This window comes from Pteronotus mesoamericanus, unplaced genomic scaffold (genome assembly GCF_021234165.1).
Source record: "Pteronotus mesoamericanus isolate MK-2021 breed Mesoamerican mustached bat unplaced genomic scaffold, CSHL_Meso_final contig_130, whole genome shotgun sequence".
Taxonomy (NCBI): domain Eukaryota; kingdom Metazoa; phylum Chordata; class Mammalia; order Chiroptera; family Mormoopidae; genus Pteronotus; species Pteronotus mesoamericanus.
In genome coordinates this window covers 4,937,739-4,954,631 of record NW_026555060.1, presented here as the reverse complement: position 1 = coordinate 4,954,631, position 16,893 = coordinate 4,937,739, and the positions used below count along the sequence as shown (strand labels likewise).

The following is a 16,893-nucleotide window of genomic DNA, read 5'->3' as shown; positions in this document are numbered from 1 at the left end:
GCTGGGGAAGCAACTTCTCTTCATTCTTTACCTCGAACATCCCTCATTGCCTTGAATTCTACCATCAGTAATGTGCTAGAGACAGCTTGTATCACCTCACAAAAGCCAACTGTTACATTTTCAGAAATTTAGTTAAGTTACTTGGTAAACAACCAGTCATTATTAAATATACTTATTAAGTAGATTGTGTTAAAAACCAAAGGTAATAAAAACTCATCACTTCCTAGTTATTAACAACTTTCCATTATTATATATACTTGAGGTTATTTACATCTATTATATCTGGGTATTGGAAATGATATATAATAAGGTGCTACTTGCATTTCTCTTTGGATTTTAGAGGCCAGATTTAGATGTGCTGTTTCAGGTCTTTTCTTTAGTAACCTGAGAGGTTGCCAGGTTTGAGGGCAGCCTGAGGCAAGAAAAGGCTTTTAGCTGGTCCACAGAGCCCTGCCCTCTGATCCAGTGAATCCAGTGGGCTTGAAGCACCTGTGCCACAGAAGCTGCTTCTTGGCATGTCCAGAAAGGTAAAACAGAGCCCAGGCTCCCAGGGGTTTGCAGCCAAGCCACGAACTCTGTGACATAGCACTGTTCTCCTCTTGAGAAACCAATCTGGGTTTGTTGCTTGGTGCTAGTAAATACAGCAGTTCAGTCATGAGACATTAGGTAACCAAGCAACTGGTGCTCATCATAACCTGGGGGTCACCCGGTCCACTAAGCCGAAAAGTCAGCTAACATTTAGTGTGTGTGCACAATGTGCCAGGCTCTGTTCTAAGCACTTTATATGTAGTATTTCCTTTAATCCACCTCAAAATTCTGGGAGATAGTACTGTTATTACTTATTATCCCTACCTCAGAAAACAGAAGCAGAGAGGGAATAAGGAATTTGCCCCATAATCATATAGCTCATAAGAGGCAGAGCCTGATTTGAACCCAGGCCCTTGGGTTCCACAGTTTACATGTTCAATTACCAAATTATATTGCTTCTCGTGATCAAGTGGAAGTTGTCTACACAGGACTGGGCTTATCGGAAATTGAAGGCACAACAAATTGTATGGTGTGCTCTCTCCTACCACACTACCTTTCTTCCTCACCCTACATATCTGATCTAGGGAATTTCTCAAAGTCCAGGTGACTGAACAGACAACTGGCACAATATGATGGCACCAGCAAAAGTGACCCGCCACAACACTGTAACCCAACTCAAGAGTGGCCCTGAAGAACAACTGAGAAGGGGAGTTTTCCAGGAGATGAAAATTTTTTTTAAAGATTTTATTCATTTTTAGAGAGAAAGGAAGGGAGGGAGAAGGAGAAGAGAAACACCGATGTGTCAGAGTGACATAAATCAGTTGCCTCTTGCACACCCCCAACTGGGGACCTGGCCCACAACCCAGGCATGTGCCCTGACTGGTTTGGAATCAAAGCAGTGACCTTTCAGTTTACAGGCAGGTGCTCAATCCACTGAGCTGCTCCAGTCAGGGCTCCAGTAGACAAAATTTTAAGTATTTCACCCAGTTGACCACTTTGCCTGAGAGGAGAAACGGTCTGAGATGCATGTCAGTAGCTGAAACAGCCAGAGACTTAGACAAGCACATTAGCAGGAGGGGCTATATGGGGATCTCTAAAAAGGAACCACAGTATGAGGATATTTGTTTCTTTGTGAATAACCACAGAAAAGCCTCCACTGTAGAGGAAGCACTTAACAACCAAGTGAGAAGTTGGCCTATCCTCTGCACATCAGCCTTGCTTCCTTCTCTGGGCAGTCCAGTGTTGCCCAGCGATCTCATGAACAAAGCTGGTGTGGAGGCAGAAATGCAGGCAGTATGTGGCACCTTGGATTTCCCCTCAGCAAGTCTGATCTGGTTGCTGCTTCTGTTGAATATTTAGTTGCCCAGCAATTAAACACAAACTTGAGTCCCTGCTATGAATTAGGCTAGAATGTAACAAAGCCAAGAACAATGTAACCAGGGAAAGAAATGGATTCTTTCCAGACCACCACTGCCAATACTATCTTCTGCTCAGCACCTAAATGTCAGAATCCTGGTACTGAAAGCCAAAATCCTACCCCAGCTCGCCTAGCGGAAACGGATGCTTCCTCCCCTGGACCTGCAGGAGGAGCAGCTCTCCCTTTGTGGCTGCTGTAGGAACCAAATATACAAGCATTTGTGATGAGTTGAAACACCGAAGGAGCCTGGGAAAAGTGGCCTTACTAGAATAGCAACTTGTTCTGGATTTGGATTTGCTTTCCTGTTGAAAAAACTTTCGCACACACCAACATTCACAGACTTCTGGAATACTTATTCACCACCTCGTTATTCCACCCAACAGTGGTTCTTGCTAAGAAGCTAATTTTATAGCAATGAGCTCACATTATGGGGTTCACTGCTTCTATAATGCACTGCATCACCCTATAGTGCCTGTCCTCATAGAGAGTATACTAAAGACTCACAGAACTAAGCGTAATGTAGTCAGCCTAGCACAGATTATTGTGATGGGATCATGACCCACCAGGCAGATGAAAATTCATTGCCCAGAAATTTTGTATTTGAAGACAGAAGCAGCAATTGATAAAACTTTGGAAACCAATATTGTTTTTTAAATTTTATGTTTATTTCTGACACTATTACAGATGACTCCATCCCCCTCCTTACCCACCTCCACCAAGCTCCTCCCTCACTGGGAACCAATATCATTTTAATAAATTTTAAAATAAATTTTTTGATTAAATTATCCGGAGTGGGTCTCATAAAGTTCTAGAAGGATACAATCCAATTGACAATCCAATGAGTGAGGAGTGATTATTGTTGACTCTATAAGAATTGTCTGTACATTCTACATTCTTTTTGTTAGTCTGTATTTTCTGATTGTCTTACACAAGTATTAACATTTTTTAATTCTAAAAAATTATTTAAAAATACGGCACCCTGGCCGGGTAGCTCAGTTGGTTAGAGCATTATCCTAATACACCAACGTTGTAGGTTGATCTCTGGTCAGGGCACATACAAGAAGCAATCTATAAATACATAAATAAGTGGAACAACAAATCAACATTTCTCTTTCTAAGAAAAACTCAATAAAATAAATAAATATATTTATCATCTTGAGTTTCCATTAAACTTTATGGTTTATGGCCTTATACATACACATTATAAAGACTAATAATATACCTGAAAAGTGGGGGGAAACTCAGTAAGCTTAATTCAAAATGAAAGAAAATTATATTCTAAAGACACAATAAAGGAAGTAGTCTCTCAAAACCAGGGAAAATAATACTCTGGGAAAAGCAATAGAGTAATTCTACTTTTATTTATGGTTTTATTTAATTTTTACAAATAGCTGATATAACTATGTTTTATTTACAATGTTACTCATATGTGAGAAGACAAGTGACTATTGATCCCACAGTTGGCAAAAATATGTAAAAATTAATTAACAAAAGCAGAAAGCCATTGTGCAATGTTCACAAGTATTAAGTATAAAATTTATTAATATTGTCAAGTCAAAGTTGTACATCCATGGTGAGACACTCATCATAAATTATGTGTAATGTTTAATGAGAGAGTTAATAGCCAAATACTATACAGTAAATAAAATCTGTCTAATTGTCTTCCCAAATTCTTCTATGCTAAATTATTTCACAGGAGCCTTTTTACATTCCTTCATGACATTTATCTTCTCAAGGAACTAAAAAAAAAAAGGGTAAGAGAAAATTATCAATAGGCTGGCAAACAAAAATTGTACAGTTCCGTCCACAACCACAACCATACCTAAATTCACCACCTCCCACTCTATTGTTGCAGGGAGCAACGCGTTGTAGGGAGTGTGGGGCACTCCTGGATCTGAGGGCTACTGTCCAGAGTCAGCTGAGGAGGGAGCGGGGCTCTGAATCCTGCAGAGCCCATCCTGGGGTTGTCATGGATGGAGGGAATAAACACGAGTCACTGCAAACACTTCTCTGTTTGCCAGGAGAGGGGACATGGTTTTTCCCTCTAGAGGAGAAGACCCCGAACCCCCATGTCCAAAGGCTTTTACTGAGAACCATATGCACTGGGGTATGGATGCAAAGCTCATCAATCAATGTCAAAAGGCTATGTTTACAGAAAACAGATAGAGATCATAGATAACAATTGGAGGAACACAGGAGATCTGCCTCAGGTCAGGGTCTATGAATAAGGTAAATCTCCTTCTCAGTATGAGCCAGTTATCATATCTTTTGAGGGAAGAACAAGGCATGCTTAGAGGAACTAACTTCCAGGCCTGAGTGTCCCCAGGAACCACCTGATCCAGTTTAAGGCTGTACCTGCCTTTAGTACTGTTTCAAGCCTGAGCAAGGTGGGTGGGGCAGAGCCACCAAGAGATAAGGAGACTTCTTTTGGATAGAATGAGTAAGTGGAACCAAGGGGTGTGGGCCTTTTTGCCTTTTCTCTGTGTCCCTCAAGTTTTTGTCCTGCTGCCCATATCAGCCGATGTCTGTCTTAGGTTGTGCCTTGTCTTGAAAAAGCTTACCCATCATGGATCACCAACCATACAGGGTCAAGCAAGGTGATGTGAGGGGGGCAGGGATTGTGCCCCTGCCAGGGGGACAGGTTTTGCCTCCTCAGGGGCTTGTTTTCCCAAGGCCTCCTTGATTATTTCCAACCTTGGGGTCCTCTCACCTGGTGGCAGGGTTACAGTTCCTGAAACCAGACAGGGCGTTTCCCAACACCCTATAACATAGTCTCATTGTACTCAAAATCTCATGCTGATAATTAGACCATGAGAGATGCTGGATTTTGGAAGGTAGTTGCACAACATCAGAAATACATACATCTAATTCATACTTGCTTGGCGCCCAAGCCCAGCCCAGCTCAGCACGGCCTTGTGCTACTCATCCCTGCTACTAGAGGCCTGGCTCTATTCTGTGTAGCAGATGTAATAAAGCTATGGGTGATGCACAGAACAAATAATCTAGCAGCAGATCCTGGAATGTGTATATAAGTATGTCAGTACATGTAACATATATGAATATGTATATGCACAGTGAACATGGACATTATAGGAGTTAAAGGAGAATGAATGGTCATTCATAAAGAAATTTAAATAAGTAATGATAGTTTGTGTGTATATGTATGTGTGTGTATTTATGTGTGTGTCTACATATGAAAACTTTACTGTAATAGATTCCCTCCACTCCTGATAAAGTGGAGAATATAGGGTGTAAAAATAAAGGATTTTGAGGACAGGTGTTCCCAGAGATTCAGATGTAGTCAGGAACATCATCTCTCTAGTTAATGCGGCTAAAAGAGCACAGCCAGTGTGTCAGCCATGCTTCCTTTTGGCCAAAATTGAACTAAATGTTCATCAACAGAATGGATTAAACCAACAGGGGACAAATCAAAATGAAAAAAAAATTTCCACCAAGAATGTTAACTAGAACTATGAATCATTACAACATTGAGAGCAAAATCATAGTATATATAGTGCATATATAGATACATATAAATATACATGTATATAGATAGATACAGTCATAACAAGAGGAAAATATATAGACACATTTCTATATCACATAATTATATTTATGCTTAAATATATTTACATATATAATCATATATAAAATTATGTATTATATAAGCATATCTTATATATCAGACATATAAATACATATAAATATACTTCTGTGACCTTATATATAGGATAGGCAGTTATTATAAGCATGTAAATGTATATAAATAAATAAATTAAATATACCTGGCAGGCCTATCATTGGTGCTGAAAACTAGAAGAGAAATTTCATCCCAGGTATGTCATGGAGCCTTTCAGCCCTTCTCTACCTCATACTCTAAACCTCCTTTCACCTTACCTAAGTTAACTTTGAAACCAGTCTGGATCTTAGCTTGGTCAATATAAATATATTTATATGCCAGTAAGTGTAAGTTTTTGTTAACTCTTGGAAAAAAAGAAACTCTGTATGCCACTTCCAGGGACCCGGACCACCGTGGCTGCACCCGCTCAAAGACCCCGAGGGATGTGTACCCAGTGAACGCTGGGCAAACATATGACTTACTATTTCCTAGCTCCAACTCTGGCCCCATGCTTAGTTGGCTTCCTGCTTTGTGACAGGGCTGGTCTGGGTGCAGAACTTCGTGCTACGTAGTCCCCTCTCCCAATCTCCCATTCCACCCTGCTACACATACTCTTTCAAGGGGACCTGCTCCATGACGGAGGCAGCTGGGGCAAGCTTTACAAGTTAAGGGAGGGGAAACTAGAAGGGCAAGAAGAGAAAAAGGGAAAAAGACAGAAGATACTGGCGGGCCCCCAGGAAGTGCACTTTTGCCCTGGTCTCTTTCCACATGAGGCTGACCATGATGATATTGTCGATCCCAACTCCATTTTGTCCCGACCCAAGCCACAGCTCTTTGTCCTTAGATGTGGAAAGAAAGGAAGCTTAAGTACTTCCTAGAGAACTCAGAGTGTTTCAGTGCCAGTCAGGGTTTGCAAGGCACGTGCCCTGTACATAGTTCCCTTTTACTGTGGTACCTTTCATTGTGGTCCCTTTTACTTTGGTCCCATTAAGGGGAAAGCCTATGCAGCTGCATCACCAGGAAGACAGCACCTCTGACAGCAGAAACCGAATAGGCCGAATAAAAAGAGAAAAATACCAAATCCTATCTCTTGGCCTCTGCCTGGGAAAATCATGCCCTTTCTGCGTGCCAGTTAGAAAAAGAAGTGTTTTGCTTTGGGCAGGGTGTTGACGCCTTCCCATGGACAACAGTGAGCCCCTCAGCAGATCCTTCTGAAATAACCCTTTACTCACACTTGGCATTCTGTAGCCCTTCCGTAGAATGAATTCCTTAAAGGCAACTGGTCCATAAAGTTTTGCAAATGAATATAACTCCTCCTAAAAGAGGGTCCACATTAAAAAGAAAACAACAACAACAACAAAAACAGCAGTCAGAAGCTTGATTTCGTACTTGTCCCAATTAGGACCATTTAACTCTATAACATACCTCATTTTTAACCACTTCCCATTTGGAAATCAGTGTGTAGTTTACCTTCACAAGTTAATGCATATAAAGGCTTTCAAAAGATGCACAAGTTTCTCTCCTTTCCCTACCTTTTTTCTGACCCTTATATTAAGGATAAGCCACACATTTTATTTTTTTTACATTATAAAATCTTTGCAAGATATATGTTCTTTTTCAGATTTATTGTATTTCTCCCATTACCATTTAGTTCCCTTATGCCCACCTCCTCCACCCTCACAAACATTACACTGTTGTCCATGTCCATGGGTCCTTTTTCCTTTTCATTCAACCCCTCCACCCTCTAATCTCCCTCCCATTTGCTGTCACTGCTCTCTATTTATGAATCTGTCTCTATTTTGCTTGTTAGTTCAGTTTGTTCATTAGATTCCACATGTGAGTAGAATCATATATTTGTCTTTCTCTTACTGGCTTATTTCACTTAGCATAATGTTCTCCAGGCCTATCCACACTGTTACAAAAGGTAATACTTTCTTCTTTTTTATGGCTGAGTAGTATTCCATTGTGTAAATGTCCCATAGTTGTTTTAGCACTCATCTATTGATGTATATTTGGGCTGCTTCTATATCTTGGCAATTGAAATTACGCTACAGTGAACATAAAGGTGCTTATGTTCTTTCAAATTAGTGTTTTGGGTTCCTTAGGATATATTCCCAGAAGTGGTATCACTAGCTCAAAAGGCAGATCTGCTTTTAATTTTTTCAGGTATCTCCATAATGCTTTCCACAGTGGCTGCACCAGTCTGCATTCCTACCAACAGTGCAAAAGAGTTCTCCTTTCTCCACATCCTTGCTGGCACTAGTTGCTGATTTATTGATACTAGCCATTCTTACAAGTGTGAGATGATATCTCATTCAAATGCAAATTGAAATTTGCATTTCTCTGATGATTAGTGACACTGAGCATCTATTCATATATCTATTAGCCATTCTGTATGTCCTTTTTGGAGAAGTGTCTATTCAGGTCCTTTTTCCATTTTTTAATTGGGTTGTTTCTTTGTTGTTGATTTTTGTAAGTACTTTATAAATTTTGGATATTAACCCCTTATCAAATGCATCAGTGAATATGTTCTCCCATTTGGTGGGTTGTCTTTTTATTTTGTTGATGTTCTCTTTTGCTGTGCAAAAACTTTTTAGTTTGATGTAGTCCCATTTGTTTATTTTGTGTGTTTTTTTTTAATTTGTTTGTTTCCCTTGCCTGGGGAGATATATCTGATAAAATTTTGTTGCAAGCAATGACCAAGATTTTGCTGCCTGTGTTTTCTTCTAAGATTTTTATGTTTTTGTGTTATGATTTTTATGGTATCCTGCTACTCTGCTTAATCCATTTATCAGTCCTAGTATTTTCTTGGTGGAATATTTGGGGTTCTCTATGTATGGTATCATGTCATTGGCAAATAAAGACAGTTTTACTTCTTCCTTTCAAATTTCGATGCCTCATATTCCTTTATCTTGTCTGGTTGCTATGGCTAAAACTACCAGTACTATGTTGAATAAGAGAGGTGAAAGCAAAAATCCCTGTCTTTATCCCAAGCTTAAGGGGAATGCTTTTAGTTTTTGCCCATTGAATATGATGCTGGCAATGGGTTTGTCATATATGGCCTTTACTATGTTTAGGTATGTTTCCTTGTACTCTCACTTTGCTGAGAGTTTTTATCATAAATAGGTATTGGATTTTATCAAATGCTTTTTCTGCATCTATTGATATGATCATGGGGTTTTTATCCTTCTGTTTTTTTATGTGATGAATCACATTTATTGTTTTTCAAATGAAGCAACCTCACATTCCTGGAATAAATCCCACCTGATTGTGGTTGTATGGTCTTTTTGATGCATTGCTGCATTTGGTTTGCTAATATTTTGTTGAGAATTTTAGTGTGTATGTTCATCAGGGATATTGGCCTGTAATTTTCTTTCTTTGTAGTGTCTTTATCTGGTTTTGGTATTTTGATAATGCTGGTCTCTTAAAATGAGCTTGGGTGTCTGCCCTCCTCTTGAATTTTTTGGAATAGTTTGAGAGGAGAGGTGTTAGTTCTCAGAATGTTTGGTAAAATTCCACTGTGAAGCCATCCAGTCCAGGGTTTTTGTTTTGTGGGGAGTTTTTGATTACTGCTTCAATTTCACTAAGTGTAATCTGTCTATGCAGATTCTCTGATTCTTTCTGATTTAGTTTTAGAAGATTGTATGTTTCTAGGAATTTATCCATTTCATCCAGGTTGTCCAGTTTGTGGGCCTACAGTTGTTCATAATATTTTCTTATAAGCCTTTCTATTTCTGTGAAATACAAATACAAACAGTTGTTCATAATATTTTCTTATAAACCTTTGTATTTCTGTGAAAGAGAAGTATCAGTTGTTACTTCTCTTTCATTTCTGATTTTATTTATTTGGGTCCTCTCTCTTTTTTCCTTGATGAGTCTGGTTAAAGGTTTGTCAGTCTTGTTTATCTTTTCAAAGAATCAGAATCAGCTCTTAGATTCATTGATCTTTTATATCATTTTTTGAGACTCTATTTCATTTATTTCTGCTCTGATCTTTATTATTTCCTTCTTTCTACTCTGGGTTTAGTTGTTCATTTTCAAGTTCCTTTAAGTGTACAGTTAGATTGTTTATTTGAGCTTTTTTTAAATTTTTTTTGAGATAGGCCTGTAACGCTATGAATCTCCTTCTTAGGATTGCTTTCCCTGTGTCCCACAGATTTTTGAATTGTTGTATTCTCATTTTGATTTATTTCAAGGTATCTTTTGATTTCTTCCTTGATCTCATTGTTGACCCATTCATTGTTTAATAACATGTTATTTAGTTTTCATGTCTTTGTGTATTTTTCAGTGTTCTTCTTGTGATTGATTTCTAGTTTCATATCATTATGGCCAGAGAAAATGCTTGATATGATTTCAATCTTCTTAAATTTATTGAGACTTGTTTTGTGTCCTAATATGTACTCTATCCTAGAAAACATTCCATGTGCACTTGAAACATACATATATTCTGCTACTTTGTAGTGAAATGCTCTAAAGATATCAATTAAATCCATTTGATCTAGTGTGGTGTTTAAGGCCTCTGTCTCCTTGTTGGTTTTCTGTCTGGTAGATCTATGTGTTGATCAAAAGGTTGTTAAAATCCCCGACTATTACTGTTATTACTGTCCTCTTTCTCGTATGTCCATCAAGATTTGCTTTATATATTTAGGTGCTCTTATGTTGAGTGCATAAATGTTTACTAGGGTTATGTCCTCTTGTTGGATTGCTCACTTTATCATCGTGTAGTGTCCTTCTTTATCTCTTACTATAGCCTTGGTTTCAAAGTCTATTTTGTCAGATAAAAGTATGCTACCCCAGATTTTATTTCCTTTCCATTTGTATGAAATATCTTTTCCCATCCCTTTATTTTTAGTCTGTGTGTATCTTTCAGTTTGAGGCAGGTCTTTTAGGGGCAGCATATATATGGGTCTTGTTTTCTCATCCATTCAACTACCCTATGTCTTTTGGCTAGAGCATTTACATTTAAGGTGATTATTGATAGATACATATTTAGTGTCATTTTATTCTTTGACTACTTTCCTCCATTTTTTTTCTTTCTCTTTTTCTTTTTCTTCTTAAAGCAAGCCCTTTAACATTTGTTGAAATACTGTTTTGGTGTTAACAAACTCCTTTAGCTTTTTCTTGCCTGGGAAACTCCTTATTTCTCCTCCAATTTTAAATGATAGTCTTGCTGGGTAATGTAGCCCTGTTTTTCATCACCTTGAACATCTCACACCACTCCCTTCTGGCCTGAAATGTTTCTGTTGAGAAATCAGATGACAGCCTAATTGGTTCTTCCTTGTATTTAACTACCAGCTTTTTTTTTTTTTTTTTGTGCAGCTTTTAGGATTCTCTCCTTGTCTTTAAACATTGACATTTTAACTATGATGTGTCTTAGTGCAGGGCTCTTTGGGACTAACTTGTTTGGGACTCTCTGAGTTTCCTGTACTTGTGTGTCATATTCCTTCACTAGATTAGGGAAGTTTTCAGCCACTATTTCTTCAAATAGGTGCTTGATCCCTTGCTCACTCTCTTCTCTTTCTGGTATTTCCATGATGCGGATGTTGTTATGCTTCATGTTGTCCCAAAGGTTTCTTAAGCTCTATTCATTTTCTTTTTAATTCTTTTTTCTTTTTGCTGCTCTGATTGGGTGTTTTCTGCTACCTTGTCTTTCAAATTGCTGATTAGATCCTCTGCTTCATCTAACCTACTGTTTATTCCTTCTAGTGTATTCTTCATTTCAGCTACTATATTCTTCATTTCTGACTTACTCTTTTTTATGGTGTCTATGTCTCTTTTCATGCTGTTGAAGTTCTCACTAAGTTCCTGAACAGCATATATATAACCTTTTTTTTTTTAACTCTATCATCTGTTAAATTGTTTGCCTCTTTTTCGTTTAGCTCTTTTTTCTAGAGATTTCTCTTGTTCTTTCATTTGGGGAGTGTTTCTTGTCTCCCCATTTTGGCTGCCTCTTTGTGTTTGTTTTTATATATAAGGTAGATCTGCTATGTCTCCCAGTCTTGGTAGGGTGGCCTTATATAGTAGGTGTCCTGTGGGACCCAGTGGTGTAGTCTCCTTGATCACCTGAGCTAGGTGCTCCAGAACGTTTCTTGTGTGGGTTATGTGAGCCTTTCTGATGTAATTGAGTCTTGATTGCTATTGGCTTGTTTGTGCGTGGCGGCAACCCTCAGGCTAGGAGGATTGAATCTGACCACATTATACAAGCTACTATGCAGGTGCTGAGCATATGAAGCAGAATTTGCCTCAACAAGGCCTGGTGCCTGCCAGGATCTTTTTTTGGATATGCAACTTGTGAAGCTAACTGGATGCTGCACTGACATTGTCTGAAGCTAACAACTGGATGTGTTGGTTCTGGGGCCTCTTGGGAGGGACTCCAGTGCAGGTCATTGTCAGATACTGCCTGCATGTGTCCCTGGGCAACAAAGTGATCCACAATTTGTAGCTAACCCTTCTGGGCCTGGGTGTGCACGGGAAAGACTAAGCTGTGTAACAAGGTTGGCTTCCATCAGCAGTGAGCCAACGGGGCAAGTCAGCAAAAGGTCCAAGGCACTCTGAGATCCACCTCAACCTGCCTCTGCCTGTCAGCTGCCTGTGAGGCTCAGTCCCTGAAGGAGACTCTGGCAGTACTAAAGTTATGTGAGGTAGGTTCTCAGTGAGTCACCAGGTGGGGGTGAGTGGTGTTTATCAGATTAATACAGGTTCAGACTTGGTGCCAGAGTGGGTCTGAGGCCACTCAGCAGAAGCCCCAGAGTATATCAAGTCCAGCTGCCACCCACCGGGTGACAGCAGACCTTTGTGGTGGTACGGGGGTCTCAGGGAGTCATAGTGTGAGGCCAGTAAGGTTTATCAGGCCTGAAGAGACCAAGATCTGGCTGTGTGAAGGGCGAATTCTGCACCAGTCAAGTATGCAAGGGGAAAATGGCACCATTCTAGAGTCATAACTCAGTCTGTCTTAGATTCTACTGGGACCCTGAGCTCAGCAGGGCAGGGCTGCTAGTAGTTGAGAGTGTGGGGCTAATGGATCTTCCAAGAGGGATAGGTGCCTGTCAGGCTTGCAGGACAGTACAGGGAGAGGCACCTGCCCCAGAACCACACAACTCAGTCTGTTACAGATTCTTCCCAGACCTCCTTGGGAGCCCAACCAACTTCAGCATGGTGGGGCTATCATGAGTTGGGAGAGTGGGGCTAGATGATTTCCCGTGATGGAGAGGCACTGTCAGGTTCATGGGAAAGTGGGGAGAATGGCCCGCACCCCAGAATCACACAACTCAGTTACTGACATTCCTCTGATTCTGTTCAGACTTCTATACCCCAGCCCAGACTCCTTTGCAGGGCATGAGCTATGCATGGTGGGGTGACAGGCAGTCCAGAGGGTGGGGCTATTGTATTCCTCCAGAAAATCTGCAGGTGGAAGCAGATCTCTGGGAGCTCTGAGACTTTAGCTGACCTCCCACTGGGCCTGGTACTGGTAGAAGGCAGCCTTGATGTTCAGCCTGGCTCTTTCTGCACACAGACAGACCCAGCAGAGGGAGTCAGAAGCTATGGAATGCTGACAGCCCCAAACAGGTGCCCAAGGCCAGTCACAGTGTCTGACATAGGCCTGCACCAGAGTCTTTGCTAATCTACCTAATACATAGAAACAGACAGCCAAATGGGAAGACAAAGAAGTAGTCCCCAGAAGAAAGAACAAGAGAATTCTCCAGAAGAAGAACTAAATGAAATGGAAGCAAGAAATTTATCAGAAAGTTTAGAGTAATAATTATAGGGATACTCAACAGTATGAAAAAATACATAGAAACCATAAAAAAGGACCAGTCAAAAATAAAGAATGCAATATCTGAAATAAATAATACACTGGAAGGAATAAACAATAGGTTAGGATGAAACAGAGGGTCGAATCAGTGATTTGGAAGACAAGGTAGGAAAAAAAACACCCAAAGCACACATTTTAGCAATTACACAGTTATTTGCCTAAATATCTGGAATTAATTCCAGACATTTTAAGAATAACAATTATGATACTATGATATATATCATTCACAAAGAAATATGTACCCCTATGTTCATTGTAGCATTATTCACAGTGGGCGAGACAGGGAAACAATCTAAGTGTCTTTTGATAAATGATTGGATAAAGGTGTGGTACACAAATACAATGGAGTACTACTCAGACATAAGAAAAGATGAAACACTACCATTAGTGACAACATGGATGGATCTTGAGAATATCATGCTAACTGAAATGAACCAGACAGAAAAGTTCAAGAACCATATGATTTCACTCAGATGTGGGATATAAAACTGAAAGCAACAAATGAACAAACCAGACAAACAAACAAAAACTCATAGACACAGACAACAGTACAGTGGTTGCCAGAGGAAAGCGGGGTGGGGGTAATAAAGGGTAAAGGGGGTCAAATATATAATGATGGAAGGAGACTTGACTTTGGGTGGTAAACACACAATGCAACATACAGATGATGTATTATTGAATTACACACTTGAAACATACAAAATTTTATTAACTAATGTCATCTTCATTCTACAACTGGCACAGAACTCCTAAAACCCTTGCATTTCCTAAATGTTAAGAGCCACAAAGGTGAAAGGAGTGTCTTTTATTATTCATAACAAACCCCTTTCAAGCACACAGGAGTTTATGTTAATGAGGTGATCTTTGGTGTACCCATGATGGGGGCTGGTTGCCAGAAGAATCAACCAGGTGATGAGAGGGTTGACACTTTCGGCTCCACCTCCCATTGGCCAACAATCAATCATGGCTATGTAATGAAGCCTCAATAAAACCCCAAAAGGATGAGGTTCAGAGAGCTTCCAGGTGGTAAACTTGTGAAGGTTCTGGGAGTGTGGCACACCTATAGAGGGCACAGAAGCTCCATGTATGCCCCTTCCCACAAACCTTGCCCTATGATTCTCTTCCAGCTGGCTGTGGCTGAGTGTACCTTTTTATAACAAAATGATAACCTAAGAAGCAAACGCTTCTCCTGAGGTCTGTGAGCTGCTCTGGCAGATAACTGAACCTGAGGAGAGGGTTGTGGGAACCTGCAATGTGTAGAGCCAGCTGGACAGAAGCACAGATGACAACCTGGACTTGAGACTGGCATCTGAAGTGAGGGCAGTCTCATGGGACTGGGCCCTTTGCTTGTGGGATGTAACTCAATCTCCAGGCAAATAATGTCAGAACTGAGTTAAAGTGCAGGGCACCCAGCTGGTGTTTGCCGAATCCGAGAATTTCTTGGTGTGTGAGGGAAAAACCCTGACATATTTGGTGATCAGAACTGACAGTGGTAGAGGGAGAAACAGTAGTGTTTTCCCTACTCAACATTATATTCACAATTTATAAATCTTAACTCCAAAGATTTGATTTAAAAAAAAACAAACTTGATCTAGTCCCAGTAACTTTGGAGTATTCAAGCATTCATTTGGTTTTTCCTTTCATTTATTTGAGTTAAAAAATCGAATGTGTAAGGTTTTATCATTGTAATTCAGTTTTTTAAGACCATTTCACCTTCCAAACAAACTCAATCAATAACCATGAAAACTCATGTGTTATCAGAAAGACAGCCATGGCATCACAGTGGCTGTCCCTTACAAGCTCATCACTGCACCTGTGTCTTGTAGATTGGGGTGCCATAGCCAAGAGGCACCACCTAAAGTACACAGGTCAATCAGTCTTCAAGTATTACAAAAATGTGATTTATAGAAGTCACTATAGAACAACTCCATTGTTTCTAACCCTTCTTGTATCTAAACTGCCTGATAAACAGTCTTGTACTATAATATTTATTATCAGCCATATTTCCAAAATTTAAATATTACTTCTTTTCATGAAGTAATATTTCATGAGCTGACTGTAACCATTTTGGCAAACATCTTTACTACATTTTGCTGTAAAAAATATTTTTGGAAAATTATTTGTCTTTAATAATCAGTCTTTAAGAATGTATTTATAAAATGTATTTCTAGATGCCTTAAAACAGTAGTTTTGTAGCCATTTTTCTTTTACAATATTTAATTGAGAAAGTTTCATTATTATAAAGAAAACTAAAATAGTTTTCTGTTATGCATTAATTCACATAAATTTAGGTAGGCACCTCCAAAAACCATACACCAAGAAATTCTGCTGAATATTATTAACATTATTTTGAGGCTTACTATTAGTTTCTTTCATTCATAAATTTGTGTCATGTCTCACATCTCAAAATAAGAATTTCATACCCAGTACTAGAAAAAGTAAAAATGACATTCTTCCTCCAATCTAAAGCAGACAACTAATGAGTAATTTAGGAATGAATGAGTGGCTCAATTTGTATAGCATTTTAATTTTTTAAAGTGTTTTCACATTGAGGTCTGGGAGGAGTTTTGGATCTGCTGAAAGAGTTTCACAAATATTCTCATTAGAGTCCTGTGCAAGTGTTGCATCAGTACTTCCAAGTTTTCTGGACTACCATGAGGATCTCCTTTCCCTTAGATACTTGTACACAGGAGATCAGCCAGCAGAATTTCTTTGTAGTAGAATTAGAGGACATTCTTGTTGTGTGTGTTTGTTACTTTGTGATATCAGCCTTTGTCCTTTTTCCCTCAGATTCTGCAACTCTGTTGAACTGCATAAAAGAAGCTTCCTGGTTGAAGTTTAGATATTCTTTAACATTCACTCATTGTTGATTAAAAAAATAGTAAGTAAGCCTTACATTTAGCTACTCAAAGAGAACCCATGGCGTTATATCCATTCTGAGCACTCAAGTGGTCTTACAAGGTCACACCACTCTTTTGACAGCCAATTTATCCATGGAATGGAAACAAGAATGGTAGGAGTACAATGAGTGGTTGCCAATGAGTACAATGCCACATCTTTGGAGGCATTGTGTCTACCATGAAGCCAGGAGATTTCAAGTGTTGCTTATTACAAAGTCCCCATCTAATGACTTGGTTTTCTAATTGATGGTGTCAATATGCAAACTATAAAAATTCTGGGAGCCTCTGCATTACTACAGTGACTCTGGCTTTGTTTGACGTGAGGCAGCAGCTGCACTGTGATAATGTTTAGCTTAGGTGATCAAATCACAACATATAAACATACCTTTTCCTGTAGCTCCCTTTTTAAATTCTCATCTTGAGCTTTACGTAAGACCTTGGGGTCAACCAAAGGTTCATCTGCTCTTTGCTTTTTCCACAGCTTGGGGTTGAGATACCACGCTCCATACCTCATCTTCACGTATTTTGGTTTAGAAGGATTCTATAGAAAATAACATAATTCCCAATTTCATTAGTTTTTTTGGTTTGTCATTTTGATAAAAATTTTGCTTACAAA

At 39.3% G+C, this 16,893-nt stretch overlaps 1 protein-coding gene across 1 annotated transcript in view; it reads right to left on the bottom strand.

Moving 5' to 3' along the window:
* Window positions 1-3,467: 3,467 nt before the first annotated feature.
* FAM47E (family with sequence similarity 47 member E) overlaps window positions 3,468-16,893 on the bottom strand; it is a 30,845-nt gene continuing 17,419 nt past the window's right edge. The window contains 3 exon segments of the mRNA XM_054594453.1: window positions 3,468-3,684; window positions 6,797-6,880; window positions 16,663-16,818. Coding sequence (XP_054450428.1) covers window positions 3,631-3,684; window positions 6,797-6,880; window positions 16,663-16,818 — 294 coding nt within the window. The 3' untranslated portion in view covers window positions 3,468-3,630.